The sequence below is a fragment of the Lynx rufus genome, unplaced genomic scaffold (assembly GCF_022079265.1).
Source record: "Lynx rufus isolate CCGP_SWC_20201006 ecotype Redwood Valley unplaced genomic scaffold, mLynRuf1.p SCAF_3, whole genome shotgun sequence".
Taxonomy (NCBI): Eukaryota; Metazoa; Chordata; class Mammalia; order Carnivora; family Felidae; genus Lynx; species Lynx rufus.
Window position 1 is genome coordinate 27,937,838 of NW_025814845.1, and position 15,646 is coordinate 27,953,483.

Genomic DNA, 15,646 nt, shown 5'->3' on the forward strand with positions numbered 1-15,646 from the left:
CGAGCCATCAGCCCAGAGCCTGACGCAGGGCTCGAACTCACGGACCGCGAGATCGTGACCTGGCTGAAGTCGGACGCTTAACCGACTGCGCCACCCAGGCGCCCCGCAGTTGATTTTTTAATATCGGTCTTGTGTCCTGCAAATTCAATTAATTCATTCATTAGTTCTAGTATTTTTGTAGTGGATTCCTAGGGCTTATCTACATAGACGTTCATATTGTTTGCAAATAAAGATAGTTTTGTTTCTCCCTTTCCAATTTCATGCCTTTTGTTTCTTTCTGCCATGTCTAATTGCCCTATCTAGAACCTCCAGTATGATGCTGAAGAAAAGAATCCCTGGGATTTTGACATTGGTTGTTAGGAAAGATTTCTAAGAATAACTTGGAGAGGCTAAGCCTTGAAGGACTGAAGTGAAACCATTCAATATGAAAAAATACAATATTGAGTTCTCTGCCTTTACTTAGAGTAAATCTGTACTGGAAGAGAGGAGAGAAGACAGGAAATATAAGTTGGGAACAGAATCTTTGCGAAAAGCTGTACTGGAGAACTGAGAATGAAGACAGAAAGATCAATTGGGAGATTCCTGCAAAAGCCTAGAGAGGAAATAGCAAGTGAGCTAGTTAGCGCTGCCTGTTCCAAGATCTCTCCAGTGCTCACACTTAGAGCTCCAACAGTAGCTAGACTCCACCTCCTCAGGCTTCCAGAACCCCCCAGCTCCAAACTAGAGGATATTTACTAGCTACTGAGTATGAATCTAATGGTGAACCTTGTCCCCGACTCTATCTTCTATTCTGGACCCCTATATCAGGAACAGCATGGGTTTTCCACTTTCAAATTGCAAGAATGCCTTTCACATTTTTGTGATCTTTCTGCTTTACCAGAGGCCTAGGAATCAATGTGCGTCACCTGTGTTTTTCACATTGCTCTAGCTCATTCCTCACCTAGGTTTTCTCATCTAGCTAGACTGCCTGTGGAGTAAAACCCAATGTCCTCAGCTGCTACTGATAGCCCTGCAACCCTTGTCCCCGTCCACACAAAAACAAGACACAAAAGGGCCAAAATTCCTCAAATGAAGTTAATTGGTTGGTTTGATTTTGTTTTTACTCCAACCTATGGATATAAACAAGAAATAACAAACTATAAAGTTTTAGAAATCTGGCAGAGTTTTGCTGTCATGATCTTCTTTTGAATTAAAAAAAATTTTTTTGGGGGCGCCTGGGTGGCGCAGTCGGTTAAGCGTCCGACTTCAGCCAGGTCACGATCTTGCGGTCCGGGAGTTCGAGCCCCTCGTCGGGCTCTGGGCTGATGGCTCGGAGCCTGGAGCCTGTTTCCGATTCTGTGTCTCCCTCTCTCTCTGCCCCTCCCCCGTTCATGCTCTGTCTCTCTCTGTCCCCAAAATGAATAAACGTTGAAAAAAAATTAAAAAAAAAAATTTTTTTTAAGTTAACTTATTTATTTTGAGAGAGAGAGAGCACAAGGGGAGAGGCAACAGAGAGAGAATCCAAGCGGGTCCACACTGTCAACCCAGAGCTCATCATAGGGCTAGATCTCAGGAACGGCAAGATCATGACCTGAGCAGAAGTCAGACTCCCAACCGAGCCACCCACACGCCCCACGATCTTCTTTTAAAGCAATAATTGTGGGGCGCCTGGGTGGCGCAGTTGGTTGGGCGTCCGACTTCAGCCAGGTCACGATCTCGCGGTCTGTGAGTTCGAGCCCCGTGTCAGGCTCTGGGCTGATGGCTCAGAGCCTGGAGCCTGTTTCCGATTCTGTGTCTCTCTCTCTGCCCCTCCCCCGTTCAAGCTCTGTCTCTCTCTGTCCCAAAAATAAATAAACGTTGAAAAAAAAAAATTTTTAAAGCAATAATTGTGAGTCAAGGCGGGCCTCTCTTCTAACAATAATTACCACCAGTGAGTACCAGGCAATGTGCTGGTCCTTTAACATGCTTACCATTCACCATTGCAAAGTAGGCATCTTACTGCCTTTTCACAGAGGATGCTAAGGCTTAGAGAAGAAGATTTACTACTACAGCCACAATTAGTAAGTGTCGGAGCCAGTACTGGAACCCACATTAACTAATTTGTCTCCAAAACTCACATCCTAATATTATAGCCTACTGCCTTTTTGAGCAGAGTTCATCAAACCCCTTTTAGATTCCTGTTCTTGCATTGTCGTGACACGCTTTCATTGTGACCCTCCTTTTCCCTTCAATCCTTTTTTCTAGAGTGTTAACCAATGTCTTTTCAGGGATGTACTTGTCTTCATGGTTTTATTTGTATTTGAGAAACCTCTAAACTGATTGATGGTCATTTCATTAGAGTCTTGCCCCACACAGGCACAATCATTTTTAGAGTCCCATATTAGATTCAATTTCCTGAGAACAAGGCTGAGCTCAGAGCAAAGAAGTGCTTAACAAATGATGAATAAATAAAAAAAAAAATGAAATAGATGAATTTATGAATGCACAAATTTAATAGATCATTCTTGCAACTGGCATTTGCACTGTTTAGAGGCAATGTCACCCTTTAGCAAAAAAAGGCAGAGTCCATCATGGAAACTGAATCCCAGCTTCATCACTTACAAGCTCTGTAAAGATGGATGTATTACTTAACCTTTCTAAGCCTCAGATTGTTCATTTGTAAAATGAATAATAATCGTACAGCATATGGAAGGCCATATGAACACAACACAGAGTAAACATTCATTGAGCATTATTTCCCTTCCCTTCTCTTTCCTTTAAGACAGATGTTGCAACCTGAGTTTCCTTGTCTTAAGCTAGTTTTCTTTTGCCTGACATGCTACCTAGCATCTACAGATGGAGTATATCAATGTTTGAAACTCAGATTCTGGAACCTGACTACCTGCATTAAAGTCTACGCCCCACCGCACCCCACCTGTGTGATTTAGGCAAGTACCTTCACATTACTTTGCCTCCGTCTCTTCATCTGGAAAATGGGAATAATAGCTCCTCCTTCTCAGAGATTCCAACTTAGAATTAAGTAATATAATTCCCATAAAAGTCATATTATTATCGTTACTGATAATAAGAATAATAATACCACTACTTTAGGCACTTAAGTAAAAGACACCTACCATGTTCTTCTTGGAGGTACAGTTCTAACTGAATCTCTGCCTACTTCATTTGCTGTTTACCTTCACCTCCTTGATGTTTACTACTGGATATCATAAATGCTAATTATTGTGGGTTGTCTGCTGCTGAAAATTGCCCCTAAGTACTTGCAGCACTTTAAAGTTAGTCTGTCTCAACTTCAGGATTCATTGATTTTTTTTCTGTCCCATTTGGGATATATAGAATTCTACTGTTCCGAAATTAAGTGGCCTCTGGATCATGATGTAGTGTGTGTGTGTGTGTGTGTGTGTGTGTGTTTGAATGCCTGTCTCCTCTGCTGTCATATGTTATCTGACTCTTCACTGTGAGCAGTCATTTCTTCCAGATAGCAGCTGTTCATTGTCTCTAATCTGCTGTGGTTTTGCCAACCAGGAAAAGCCACCTTGTTTGAATTTTGTACATAGTAAGTGTGAAAAGACCCTGACAGAGAGCCTCTGGGGATTTCCCAAGTCCAGTAAGTGAGGGTCAGTGTGTGTGAACATTGTAACATGCTGTCTAGCTGCTTAGAGAATTCTTTTTAGCTCACTTTCTTATTTTTGGTTGTGGTCCAAGAGAGGTGAGCTTTGCCAGGCATCTGAGTCTTAGAGAGGTGGAGCATGATTATTCTAATTTTCTTACAAGAAATGCAAAAAGCATTCAATTCACCTCTTATCCATAGCATCCAAAGTTCTGGGCCACTTACGAGCACAGGAAGTGTATTTTGCTGGTTTGAGCTGTGTAATGGTCTGACAATCTAACCTCTAAACCTCTTTCTAGTGTTTAGAGAATTCTACACAGCCTAAGTCTAGATACAGGGCAGACAGTATCTCTTCCTAGGTTCCCAGTCCCAGAAGCCAGAGTAAAGAACTGTACAGGACAATAGTGATGGCAATGGAGCCATGGTGGGATCCAGTAAATGGTACTCGTGGTGGCAATGGCGTAAATGCTCTCCTGGATGTCTGTTCCTGTAGCACTTTGAGTGTGGATCCAATGGGCTGACCTCTTCAATCTGCTCCCATTTTACAAGCCTGGTTCTCCAGCCCTCCCGCAATAATGCAATAATTTTCCAGTAAATTGCTTGTATGCTTAAACCAATCAGCACTAGTTCTGGTATTTTTTTTTAAGAACCCTGTGTAGGACATGTGGGTAATTTTTTGTATTTCTATCTAAATCATAATATAAGGCAGTCACTTGATTTCAAACCATAGTTTAGCTATATATTTGATTACGGTCAGTAAATTTAACTGTTCACATTCTTATTAACACACTCAGAGAAAGTGTCAAAATTCTGTTTTGACTTACCACTTCCTGTTTAGTTTTACTCTTCTCAGTACCTGAGAAACTAGCAAGTAGCATTTAGATCATTTTTAGAAAAAATCACTTTTTCCAGGGTTCCTGGGTGGTTCAGGCTGTTAACATCAGACTCTTGATTTTGGCTGAAGTCATGATCCCAGGGTCATGGGATCAAGCTCTGTGTCCAGCTCCACACTGAGCATGGAGCCTGCTTAAGACTCTCTCTCCCAGGGCTCAGTTGGTTAAGTGTCCAACTCCAGCTCAGGTCATGATCTCACTGCTTGTGAGTTCGAGTCCCTCATCAGGCTCTGTGCTGATAGCTTGAAGCCTGGAGCCTGCTTTGGATTCTGTGTCTCTGGCTCTCTCTGCCCCTGCCCCACTTGCACTCTCTCTCAAAAATAAACAAACATTAAAAAAAAAAAAAAAGACTCTCTCTCCCTCTCCCTCTGCAACCCCCCCCCAAGCCCACACTCACATGCTCTCTCTCTCCCTCTCAAAATAAAATTAAAAATTAAAAATTTTTCCTCCCATATTTTCTTCTACAATTTTTATGGTTTCACATCTTACATTTAAGTCCTTAATCCATTTTGAGTTGGTTTTTGTGTATAACGGAAGGTAAGTTACAACTTTCCTTTTTTTTTTTTTTTTGGCATGATATCTAATTTTTCTAACAACATTTATTGAAGAGACTATCTTTCCCCCTTTTTGTCTCCTTGGTACCCTTGTTAAAGATTAGTTGACTGTATATGCATGGGTCTATTTCTGGGCTCTCTATTCTGTTCTATTGCTCTGTTTTTATGCCAGGACCATACTATTCGATTACTGTAGCTTTGCAACATAATTTGAAATCAAGAAGTGTGATACTTCTGTCTTTGTTCTTCTTGCTCAAGACTACTTTGGCCATTTGGGGTTTTTGTGAATTTTACGATTCTTTTTTCTATTAGTTTTGGCAATCATGTTTTGGATATGACTCCAAAAGCACAGGCAATAATTGAGTGAGATTACATTAAACTAAAGAGCTTCTGTAAAGCAAAGGAAACCAACAAACCTACAGAATGGGAGAAAATGCTTGTAAAACATGTATCTGATAAGGGGTTAATATCAAAATAGGGGCACCTGGGTAGCTCAGTCGGTTAAGCATCTGACTTTGGCTCAGGTCATGATCTCCTGGTTCGTAAGTTTCAGCCCTGTGTCGGGCTCTGTGCTGACAGCTCAGAGCCTGGAGCCTACTTTGGATTCTGTGTCTCCCTCTCCCTCTGCCCCTCCCCTGGTAGTGCTCTGTCTGTTTCTCTCTCAAAAATAAATAAATATTAAAAAAATTTTTAACAATCAAAATACATAAGGAACTCATACAACTTAAAAGCAAAAACAAAACAAGAAGAAAAAATCCACAAATAATCTGATTAAAACATGGGTAAAGGAACTGAATAGATAGTTCTCCAAAGAAGACACAGAAATAGCCAACAGGTATATGAGAAAATGCTCAACAGTACTAATCATCAGGGAAACACAAATCAAAACTACGAGATATCACCTCACACCTATTAGGAAGGTTGTTCTCTAAAAAACAAAAGATAACAAGTGTTGGCAAGGATGTAAAGAGAATCTTTGTACACTGTTGGTGGGAATGTATATTGGTATAGCTTTTATGGAAAACAATTTGGAAGTTTCTCAAAAAATTAAAAATAGAAGTACCATATGATCCAACAATCTTACTTCTGGGTAGATATCCAAAGAATTGACATCAGGATCTCAAAGAAATAGCTGTACTCCCATGTTTATTACAGTACTGTTCACAATAGCCAAGATAGGGAAACAACTTAAATGCGCATTAATGGATGACTGAAGAAAGTGTGGTCCTTACACATACTGGAATATGATATTCTGTCTTAAAAAAAAAACAAAAACAAAAACAAAAAAAATCCTACCGTTTGCAACAACATGGATGGACCTGGAAGACATTATACTGAGTTAGATAAGCCAGACACAGAAAGACAAATGAAAGCATGATTTCACTTAAATATGGAACCTAAAATAGTCAAACTTCTAGATAGAGTAGGATGGTAGGTTTCCAGGGGCTAGAAGAAGGGGGAAACGGGGAGAGAATGACGAAAGGGCACAAAATTTCAGTTACGCAAGAGAAACAAGTTTGGAGATCTCCTATACAGCATAGTGCCTACGGTTAACAATACTGTATTGTACGCTTAAAATTTGCTTGGTAGACAATCTACCACAATTTGACATTAGTATTTGTGTTGAGGTATGGTAACTTCTTAAAAGAGTGGGAAGATCTACACTTAAATATCAACTCAAAATGAGTACAATCACTTTGTGTCCATTAACTTCTAAAAAGATTTCAAAAAAGATTTGGTTACTCTTTCCATGACCTAAGGCCTGAGATGTGGCTTGACTATACCCAGAATGAGTATTAGATGCCAAAAAAATGTGGGAGGGGGGAGGAAGGGGGGGGACAGAGAGAGAGAGAGAGAGAGAGAGAGAGAGAGAGAGAATATTCATGATGCTAAGCAAGAACCAGAGATGAAATGTGGAAAAATAATATCTTTTTTCCTAAGCACATTTCCAATTCTAGGTTCCAGTTTTTCTTGAGATTCATTTACACTTCTGCCCGTGCAGTCTGTATAAGATCCTATATTCTTAAACGCAAACAAACAAAAAACAAAACAAATCCTCCTATATATATATTTTTTTTAATTTTAAATATTTATTTTTGAGAGATAGGGAGAGACAGAGCCTGAGTGGAGGAGGGGCAGAGAAAGGAGACACAGAATCCCAAGCAGGCTCCAGGCTCCCAGCTGTCAGCACAGAGCCGAACACAGGGCTGGAACCTACAAGCTGTGAGATCATGACCTGAGCACAAGTTGGACCCTCAACTGACTGAGCCATCCAGGCCCCCTAAACCTCCTATTTTTAAAAGAAATTCCTCCTTAGTTTCAGTTATTTACCACTAAAAAAAAATTGTCTAATGCAGAATTAGATTTGTATTCACTGTCTTTTAAAAATGTCACATATACTTATATTTTTACAATAAAATATATATTATAGTTATAAATAAATATATAAATATAATAGATATTATATTTCTACACCATATTTATTTTGAGAGGAAGAAAATAAGTCCCCTAAATTTTAAATCTGTTCCAAAGACTCCAAATGATGGCCAAATGATCTTCCCATACTTTCCAAGAAGTGATAGTACAGAATTTAAACCTGTTTGTGAATCGTTTGATTTGTAAATGTTTCTCAAAACCTCAAAGCAATGGTAAGTAACTGCCTACTCTTTACCCTGACTAAATGTAAATAACCTGTCAATTTCTGCCTATTGTTTTCTAAATTTAGTCAGTAGGATCATTTACATTATGTGACCCAAGCAGACACATGGTGTAACTGTCACTAATTCAGGCTAAAGGACTGTGATGGGGACCATTATTTTGTGAAGAAGTAATTTCAACCAAATAACAAATATAAAGCAGAACTGCAAGAGTATTTTTTTAGAAAATAGAATCCATAGAATTATGTTTAGAGAGACTGTGATAGAATTATCATCTATGCTTAATTTTTACAGGAAAAATACCCAGGAAAAGAACACTTGGTCCCATTAAAACTTTGGGGGACCAAAAGTAAAATTAGCATACATTCAAGTTTAATACTCTTCTAGTTAAGTACAAGCATTTAAACAATGAGATGATGGACCCGGGCAGTACATTTAAGATACTGGGGCCATGTCAGTATGGAATACTATAAAGAGAATATTTTTTGTATCTTATTCATGTGGATTCAGTCTTCTGTGGTAGAAAGATCTCATTTAATAACATAGGGAGAGAAATCTGGCTCACATTCTAGCTTTGCTATTTACTAGCTACCTGAATTTGGACAAATTATTTAAACTCTCAGAACCTCTTGTTACTTGTTACTATAAAACTGAGCTGTTAATAGAATTAAAGGATATGGAACCTAGCTTTTGCTCAATAAAAAATACGGAAACCAATGTAAATAAGCCATGTAGGTAACACTGCAATCCAGGTGGAGTGTTTTATACCCTGTATGATTTGGCTTGCCTAACAACCCATATAAATTTCATAGAGAGGTACAAATGATGTCCATCAATTTGGCCAGATGGATCCTGATATATATTGGTAGTCATGTGATACATTGTAATTAAATCCATGGTTTGGTGGTCAGAGATTTAGTTTTAATACTGGCTCTGCCAACCACTAACTGAATGAACTTGGACATGCCACTTAAATCTCTTGATCTACTTTTTCATATTAAAAAAAAGGGGGGAGGGGGGAAGGGTAGTATAGTTAATGCAGAAACTACCTCTCAGGGTTAGAATCAAAATGAGTTAACATGTGTGAAAGAGCTTTGTAAAAAGCAATTCTCCAAACCAGTATCAGATAAAGGGACAAGAGAGGAGAGGGTACTGTGTTTAAGATTAATGGCATGAGGGGGAAAATATTTGGCAATCATATAATGAAAATGAAATATCTGACTGAGAAATATGAAATAAACTACAAATTTTTAAACAACTCACCTTACTTTCTTCTACTTTGTGTGGTATGCCCAGTGCTTACAAAACAATGTGAGTATTTAGAAGGTTGTAAGAGGCAGACTGATCAAAAAATACATTAAACAGATTTGGAAGGGGGTGGATATAAAGTTAGAATTTCTGAGTCATGAAAACATCAGATAGCAATTTCAGAAAGGTGTAACTTTATTTAAAACCAAGCTGCTGTGAATTCTATTATGTCACAGACACCTCTGAATCAACCCTCTCTGTTGGCAAATTGTTATGCTGACAAATTCTCACATACACCGAAAATTTCCACTTTGTAAACAAGTAAGTGGGTTCCTGATGGCCCAGCTTTTCTCCTGAGCTGGAACCTTGGAAAGCAGAGTCCTCATCTGAGTGGACCTGTATAATCTACTCCTCACATCCCCAAAGCAGATTCAAACCTTTATCACTCACATCCAAGGGCCACCATGAACATTAATGTAACATTAAATTTGACATTCTTGTTCAAGTCTAGGAAACACAAAAACACATCATTGGCTTCATTGGCTAGATTTCCTGAGATAGTTAGAATAGGGTGTGATAATTTGGTCATTTTTATAACACCAGGGGCTCTATTTCCACTTCTGTCCATGTGGACAAATACAGAACACTGGTCCAGAAGAACCCAGGATATTTGGCATGCAGAAAAGTGAGTGTACATACAGGTAAATACAGCTTGAGGGGTGGCCCTTTCTTCTGCAGGGTCAGAGTCAGCGGCAGGGGCTCTGGTTGTGTGCTTTATGATCACCAGCCCTGTCATCTCAGCAGGATGACCTGGCCAAGGGATAGAGCCATGCAGATGGGTGAAAAACCACTGCCAGGGCAGGGAAGGGGAGTAGGTGAGGTATATTTCCATAACATGGACCTTAGACAGGGGAACCTGCACATACATCGCCAAAGATGATGTGTGCACATCATAAAAGGTATTCAAGGGACAGCTGTGTCCAAAATGGGATATCAAGTGGGGATATTAGAGGTGTTGGGCCCTGGCCCCAGATACAGTGCGATTTAAAGAATCTATCACAGTGTCTAGCTTACAAGTGCTCAGTATATCAATATATTAGTTTAGGTTCCCTTCCTCCTGTTTTATAAAACTACCTTGTGAGAGGGGCATTATCATATATCAAGGGGAGTTGGAGTCCATGAGCACAACGTTCCTCCTAGCTCTATGAGTAGGAAGAACCTAGCAGTAATTGAACCTTTGAACAGTCCTGTTTTTATCAAGGGCTGCGACCATTGTTGCCTAAAGACCATGCCTCTCTGTGGCCCTCTGTCCTGTTAACTGGGGTGTGTGGGAGGATGAAGAGGGGAATACCCGTCCTTGGTCACAAGCGAGGTTCCCAACCCATTTTTCCTGTACTTTTATCTTCCAATTTCTAGACGCTTTAAACTTTCCAGCCAGCTGCAAGGATGATATGGGTTTACCTGTGGTCTTATCAGGAAACAACAGGAATACAAGGCATTCTGCAATTACGTTGGGAGAGTCTAGTCCAGTGTGATCTTGTAGACATAGACCTTCTCTGCCACACGAAAGCAGAGGTGATAACCAGCCTTCCACACCTGTGAACGCAGACCTGAACATCTATCTTCCAGGTTACTAAAGATGTCAGCCAGGGCCAGACCCAGGCAAAATTAGAAAATAGAAGAGGTTTGTTGCAAAGAGTGCTAAGACTGGGGCCACAATACCTGGATCCCATAGTTATATGACCTTGGACAAGCCCTTCTCCTTTTTGAACGTTGGTTTTCTCATGTGTAAAATGGAAGGAATAATAACATGTTCAATATTTGATGAAGAGGAGAAAATGTTTGTAAAGTGTTTTAAACGGATATAAAAACAAAACAGTCTCCTAGCTAGAAGTCAGGGCCTGCCTTCCACATTCAAACCAGCTCCTTCCCTTCCGTTTTCAGTTCTTTTCTCTTTTCTTTCTCTCTCCACTGGTATAGTCACAAGTGCCTTGGGGTGGGAAATAAATCTAGTTAATTCCTAACAGTGTTAGTGCCAAGGGTGACATTTCCCTTATGCCATTTCCACACTAATGAATGAATTTCTGGTTTTAGGAGATCAGATATTAGCAAGAGACAGAAAACTTCGAAGAAGATAGGAGAGAGATGTATGTGTATATGTGTATGGAGGAGGGAGGTGGTTGATTGGGTGTCCTAAGGTAGACAGCTCCCTGATAACCCAAAGACAGCGCTGGCTCTACCTATGTGAAGCTGGCTGTGCAGGGAGCCCTTTAAAACACCGCCGCACAAAAAATGTGAAAGTCTCTCTCCTCTGCATCCTTGGTCTGCAGTGACACTGGCAGATGCTAAACTTCAGCCTGTCTAGAACAGTTAATTAGGTTATAGAGGCTGCCAAAAATCCCAAAGTCATCTTAATAAAGTGCAACACTTTGAGATGTGAAGCAAAGGTCAGAAGACACAAACACTAATCTGATTTTTAAGAGAGAAACCACCAAATAAGTAGGGGGAAACGAAAGAAAGGAAGGCAGGTCCCTGACAATCCGGCAACTTCTTATCAGTTTCTTATAAACAGCATTGAGATTAGGCATAAAGTGGTCCTGGCTCTTTTCTCCAGTAATAAATACTGTATATTCATAAAGGCTGGTACTGTAACGGACACTGTATATTCATGACCTGTTCCAGAACTCTCAGTCCATACCTCCTGGGATATCAGGAAATCTTTCAGAGACCTCCTTCCTGCCGGACAATGTTCCCACCTGGGAGTAATAAAGCTGGAGAGGGAAGGAGATAATTTGCTAAATGGAATCAGTTGAACAAATGCCTGGGTATGTTCAACGTTTCTTTACTGGTTGCATCAAATTATTACAGAGTACGAACGGTTGACTGCCCCCTGGTTCCCAGTAGTGGAGAGGCAGCCTTAAAAACCCAGAGACCCAATTCTTCCGAAAGGTTACCCCAGAAAGCATGTTTTGGGAACGGGGTGGGGTCAGAAAATAAACAGCAGTGCATAGGACTTCACTGCCACCAGCAGGACCTAGGAGAAGTGCAGGCCAGGAGGAGGCCAGGAGAAGCCCCAGGTGAGAAGATAAAATTTGCAGCTGAGCTGTCCGCACCCTGTGCCCAAGCACCCCCTTTCCAATCCCAAAGGTTTGGAAAAGCCGTTCTTCCTCTCTAAGAGCCAGGAGTTCCTGCCCCAAAGCTCACAATGAGAGGTTTGGACGCCAAACTCCAATTAAGGCTCCAAACACACCTCCTCCCTTCCCCCACCCCAAGTACAATCACACTTTTAATTCTACGAGGTCTTCTTCCTGTCCTGGAATTTGCAGTACTCGGCAAGGGCAGTGAGCGGGCACCGGAGACGGTGATTTTACGTTGGGGTCCCTCGGCATCTTACGTCACCCCGCCGTAGACCAGACCCCTAGAGCTACGACTCCCAACCCCGGGGTAGCAGAGTTCCGCGACCGCTCTGGCCCCGTCGGATCAGCGTCAGGCGAAGCCTGCAGGGACTTGGAAAAGCGGCCAAAAGCCAACTCTGATCTCTCGCACCCCGCCCCAATCCGTGGCCACCTGCACTTTGCGGGCTCTTGCGCCAAACAGCGCTCCCCGGAGCCCCCAAAGGCCTGCCGGGCCCAGGCGCGCACCGGGCGGCACGGGGCTCCTGGAGCCGCCCAGCTCGCGGGGTGGCCCGGGAATGCGCCAGGGCGGGGGCAGGAAGGACCCCTCTGGAGCCTTCCAGACCTCGGGAAGGCTTCCCGCGGAGACCCACTCTTGGAAAGGTTCCGCGACCACGCGGCGAGGAGCACGTGAGCGGCGCGGCTTCTCTATAAAAACCCCCGGCTCTGCCGAGCGTGAGGCCAGCGGAGCGGCAAGACAGTCACCTGCGCCACCTGAGGCCGGGCGACGGTGACAGCCCCTCCAGGAGGCTCAAAAGGGTCCCGAGTTTTGATGCTTTGCACCCTCGGGGGCCGGGCTCAGTGCGTGAGTCTAACTTTGAGGCCGGAATTGGCGGCACGTAGGCAAAGAGGCGCCGGCGCCGGTAGGCGTGCGTTCCCCAAAATGCTGAGGGCTTGTTTGACCTTTAGGAGAGTTGGAGGAGTCAGAGGGATCTCGGGCTAGTTTCTTTCATGTTCTCCACCAAGGAGACAGCCACGAGCGCTCGGGATCGTCCTCAGAGAAGCCCGGGAGGCCCACGGGCAGCCCGCGGCCCCCGCGCCCCCGCCCCTGCCGCCCATTAAGCCGCGGGTGAGTTCACCGCCCCGCGGAAGGACGTTCCCATAAAGTCGGACGCCTTTAGCAGATAAAGTTCGAGCAGCTCTCCTCCGCTCGGCCCCCGTCACCTCGGCGACCCCTCTTCCCGCGGCAGGCGCGGACGGGGAGATGGCCGCGGGCTGGGCGGCCGGCGCGGGCGCTTCCCGGCGCAAAGAGGCGCCGCGCGCGTAGCCGCCGCCACCGCCACGCTGACCTCCCGCCGGCTGCTGTGCTGAGCCCCCGGCGGCGGGCGAAGGCTGACGCCCAGAGGGCCGGGAGGCGGCGGCGTCAGCGGCCCGAGGGTCCGTATGGCCGCCCCGCGCCTGCCGGTGGTGTGCGCCGCGAAGCTAGCCGGCGGTGCCTCGGGCTCGGGGCGGCTCTGAGCCGCGCCGCCTGCGGGGATCGACCTAGCTGCTCCGCGGAGCCGCGGGCAGGAACCGAGGACCAGGAGGCGGCGGCGGCTATTCCTCCCAGAGGGCGATGTGGCCGGCCGGCGCGGGCACCAGGCTGCCCTGTCCCCGGGACTCTGCGCTCCGGCGGGCGGCTTTCTCCGGGAACCTTAACGCCCTGCCTTCTCACCTCGTGCCCGCCGGGCGAAGCGTGCGGGTCTTCATCAGCGCCAACCCTGAAGGTAAGTCCTAAGCCCGGATTTGCCCGTCAGTCCTTCCGTCCGTCCGCGCGCGCCGGGAGCCAGAGAGTTTCCGCAGCACAGCCGGGCGCGCCGTGCGTGCCCCAATCTCCCTTCCTCCAGCTGAAAGCGTGGATGCCTGAGCGCGTGGGAATTTCATTTGAATCACTTTTATTTTCCCTTCGCTCATCCCCTCTGCCCGCTGGCTTCCCCTGGGACCCCCATTCTCGCGCCCCTCGCCCGGGTTACTAATTCAGATCGAGCTAAGAAACGTCCGAGGCATTAGACGCTTCTGGAAACGCCAACCTGCTTCCACTACCACCTTTTCTTTTAGCGGTGTCTTCTCCGGGGTTGTCGCGAACGCAAATAGTAGTTCGTCTCGCTCCCGGCTCAGCTGCGGGGTCCTGAAGGAGGGCTTCCTCCCTTGATACTTGTTCGCGCCGAGCGGGGTGAGCATATGGGGTTCCCTGAGACTAGCCTCTTGTGAGTGCGACGGTGCCCTTCGCTTTGGAGGGCAGAAGAATCCTCTGTGAATCGAAGGCCCGCGGCGATTGCAGAGGAAACGCGCTGTGGGGCCCCGGGATAGATGGGCGTTCATCCCGGCGCTGGTTTCGTGGCGAGCGCTCAGGAGTTCATCTCCACAGCTGGACCCCGGGCTTGATTTCCCGGTTTGGAACCTGACCTACTCAGGCCTGTTTCTGCTCAAGGCTGGGCACCTGGTAGGCGCCAAACGCAAACTTGTTGATTTCTTGCATTCGCAAATCACAGCGGCTGAGCGCTGGATGGTTCATTTCTTTTTTTGCTCAACACTGCCTTTGAGTTTTAGGACCTGAATATTAACTTTCCTTACTAGTAAGTGAAGAAGTAGGAAGCATTTGACTTAAGCTGGATAAAACTGCAGGAATTGCTCTTTTCTAGAAAAAGTAAATGTGTGGCCATAAGTTTTGCAGGAGCCTGTTTTTTTTTATGCACTCTAACAAGCTTTGAGTCTGACAAAAAGTAAGCGTTAACAATTATTAGATATAATCTTTTTAACCCAAGAGTCTGGTTGCTTTTGAAAAGCATTTTGAGAGACTAACAAAAATCACTTTCTAAAGAAGTTGTAAAAAACAAAACAAAAATCTCAGGGAAACTTTACATTATGTCAGGGCATTGGGGAAAGACTCAAATAGGTAACTCACAGTTACCTATATAATAATAGAAAGACTGTATGCTTTTTGAGACAGAGGCACAACTGTGCTAATAAAGTTTGCAGCTCATTTTCACAAAATTTAATAATTGAGGCATTTAGGAAATTACTGTCCACCCTTTTAAAACCTTTTAAAATCTCAGATATGTCTTCCAGGATTTTTACTAAGTCTGAATAAAGGAAAACATGGAGATATGCAGCCTGTTTAAAGACTACTGGTAATCTGCAATTTAAGTATTCAAGGTGTTTTTTTTTTTTTTTTAATGCTAAAACATTTTTTTAAGTGGTTGGGAGAATTGTGTTAGAAAATGTTGTCTTAAAATTCTCACTTCTCCTAAGCTTGAAAGAAATTTCATGAGAAGTGTTTAAGTCTGCTGATGTAGAACCAGCAAAATTACTGTTTTTCTTTAAACATGTTCCTTCAAAAATACTGTGAAAATGTTAATATCAGTAGTTTGTTTTTCCTTTAAATTTGTAATTTCTAAAATAAAAATCAATGATCATGAATGTGTGTTAAGTCAGGTTAATAATGAATTAATATTTAAGATTAATGTCATTTTTTTCATAAGCTTGTCCATATGATTCTTCAAATTTTCTACTTTCTTAAAAGCTTTGCCATATGTTACTCTTAGGAAAGCAAACA

General features: G+C 43.7%; 1 protein-coding gene across 1 annotated transcript in view; it reads left to right on the plus strand.

The window, feature by feature from the left end:
* The first annotated feature begins 13,666 nt into the window (after positions 1-13,666).
* NWD2 (NACHT and WD repeat domain containing 2) overlaps positions 13,667-15,646 on the plus strand; it is a 186,332-nt gene continuing 184,352 nt past the window's right edge. Inside the window, exon 1 of the mRNA XM_047090717.1 lies at positions 13,667-13,817. Coding sequence (XP_046946673.1) covers positions 13,667-13,817 — 151 coding nt within the window. The remainder of the gene's footprint in view (positions 13,818-15,646) is intronic.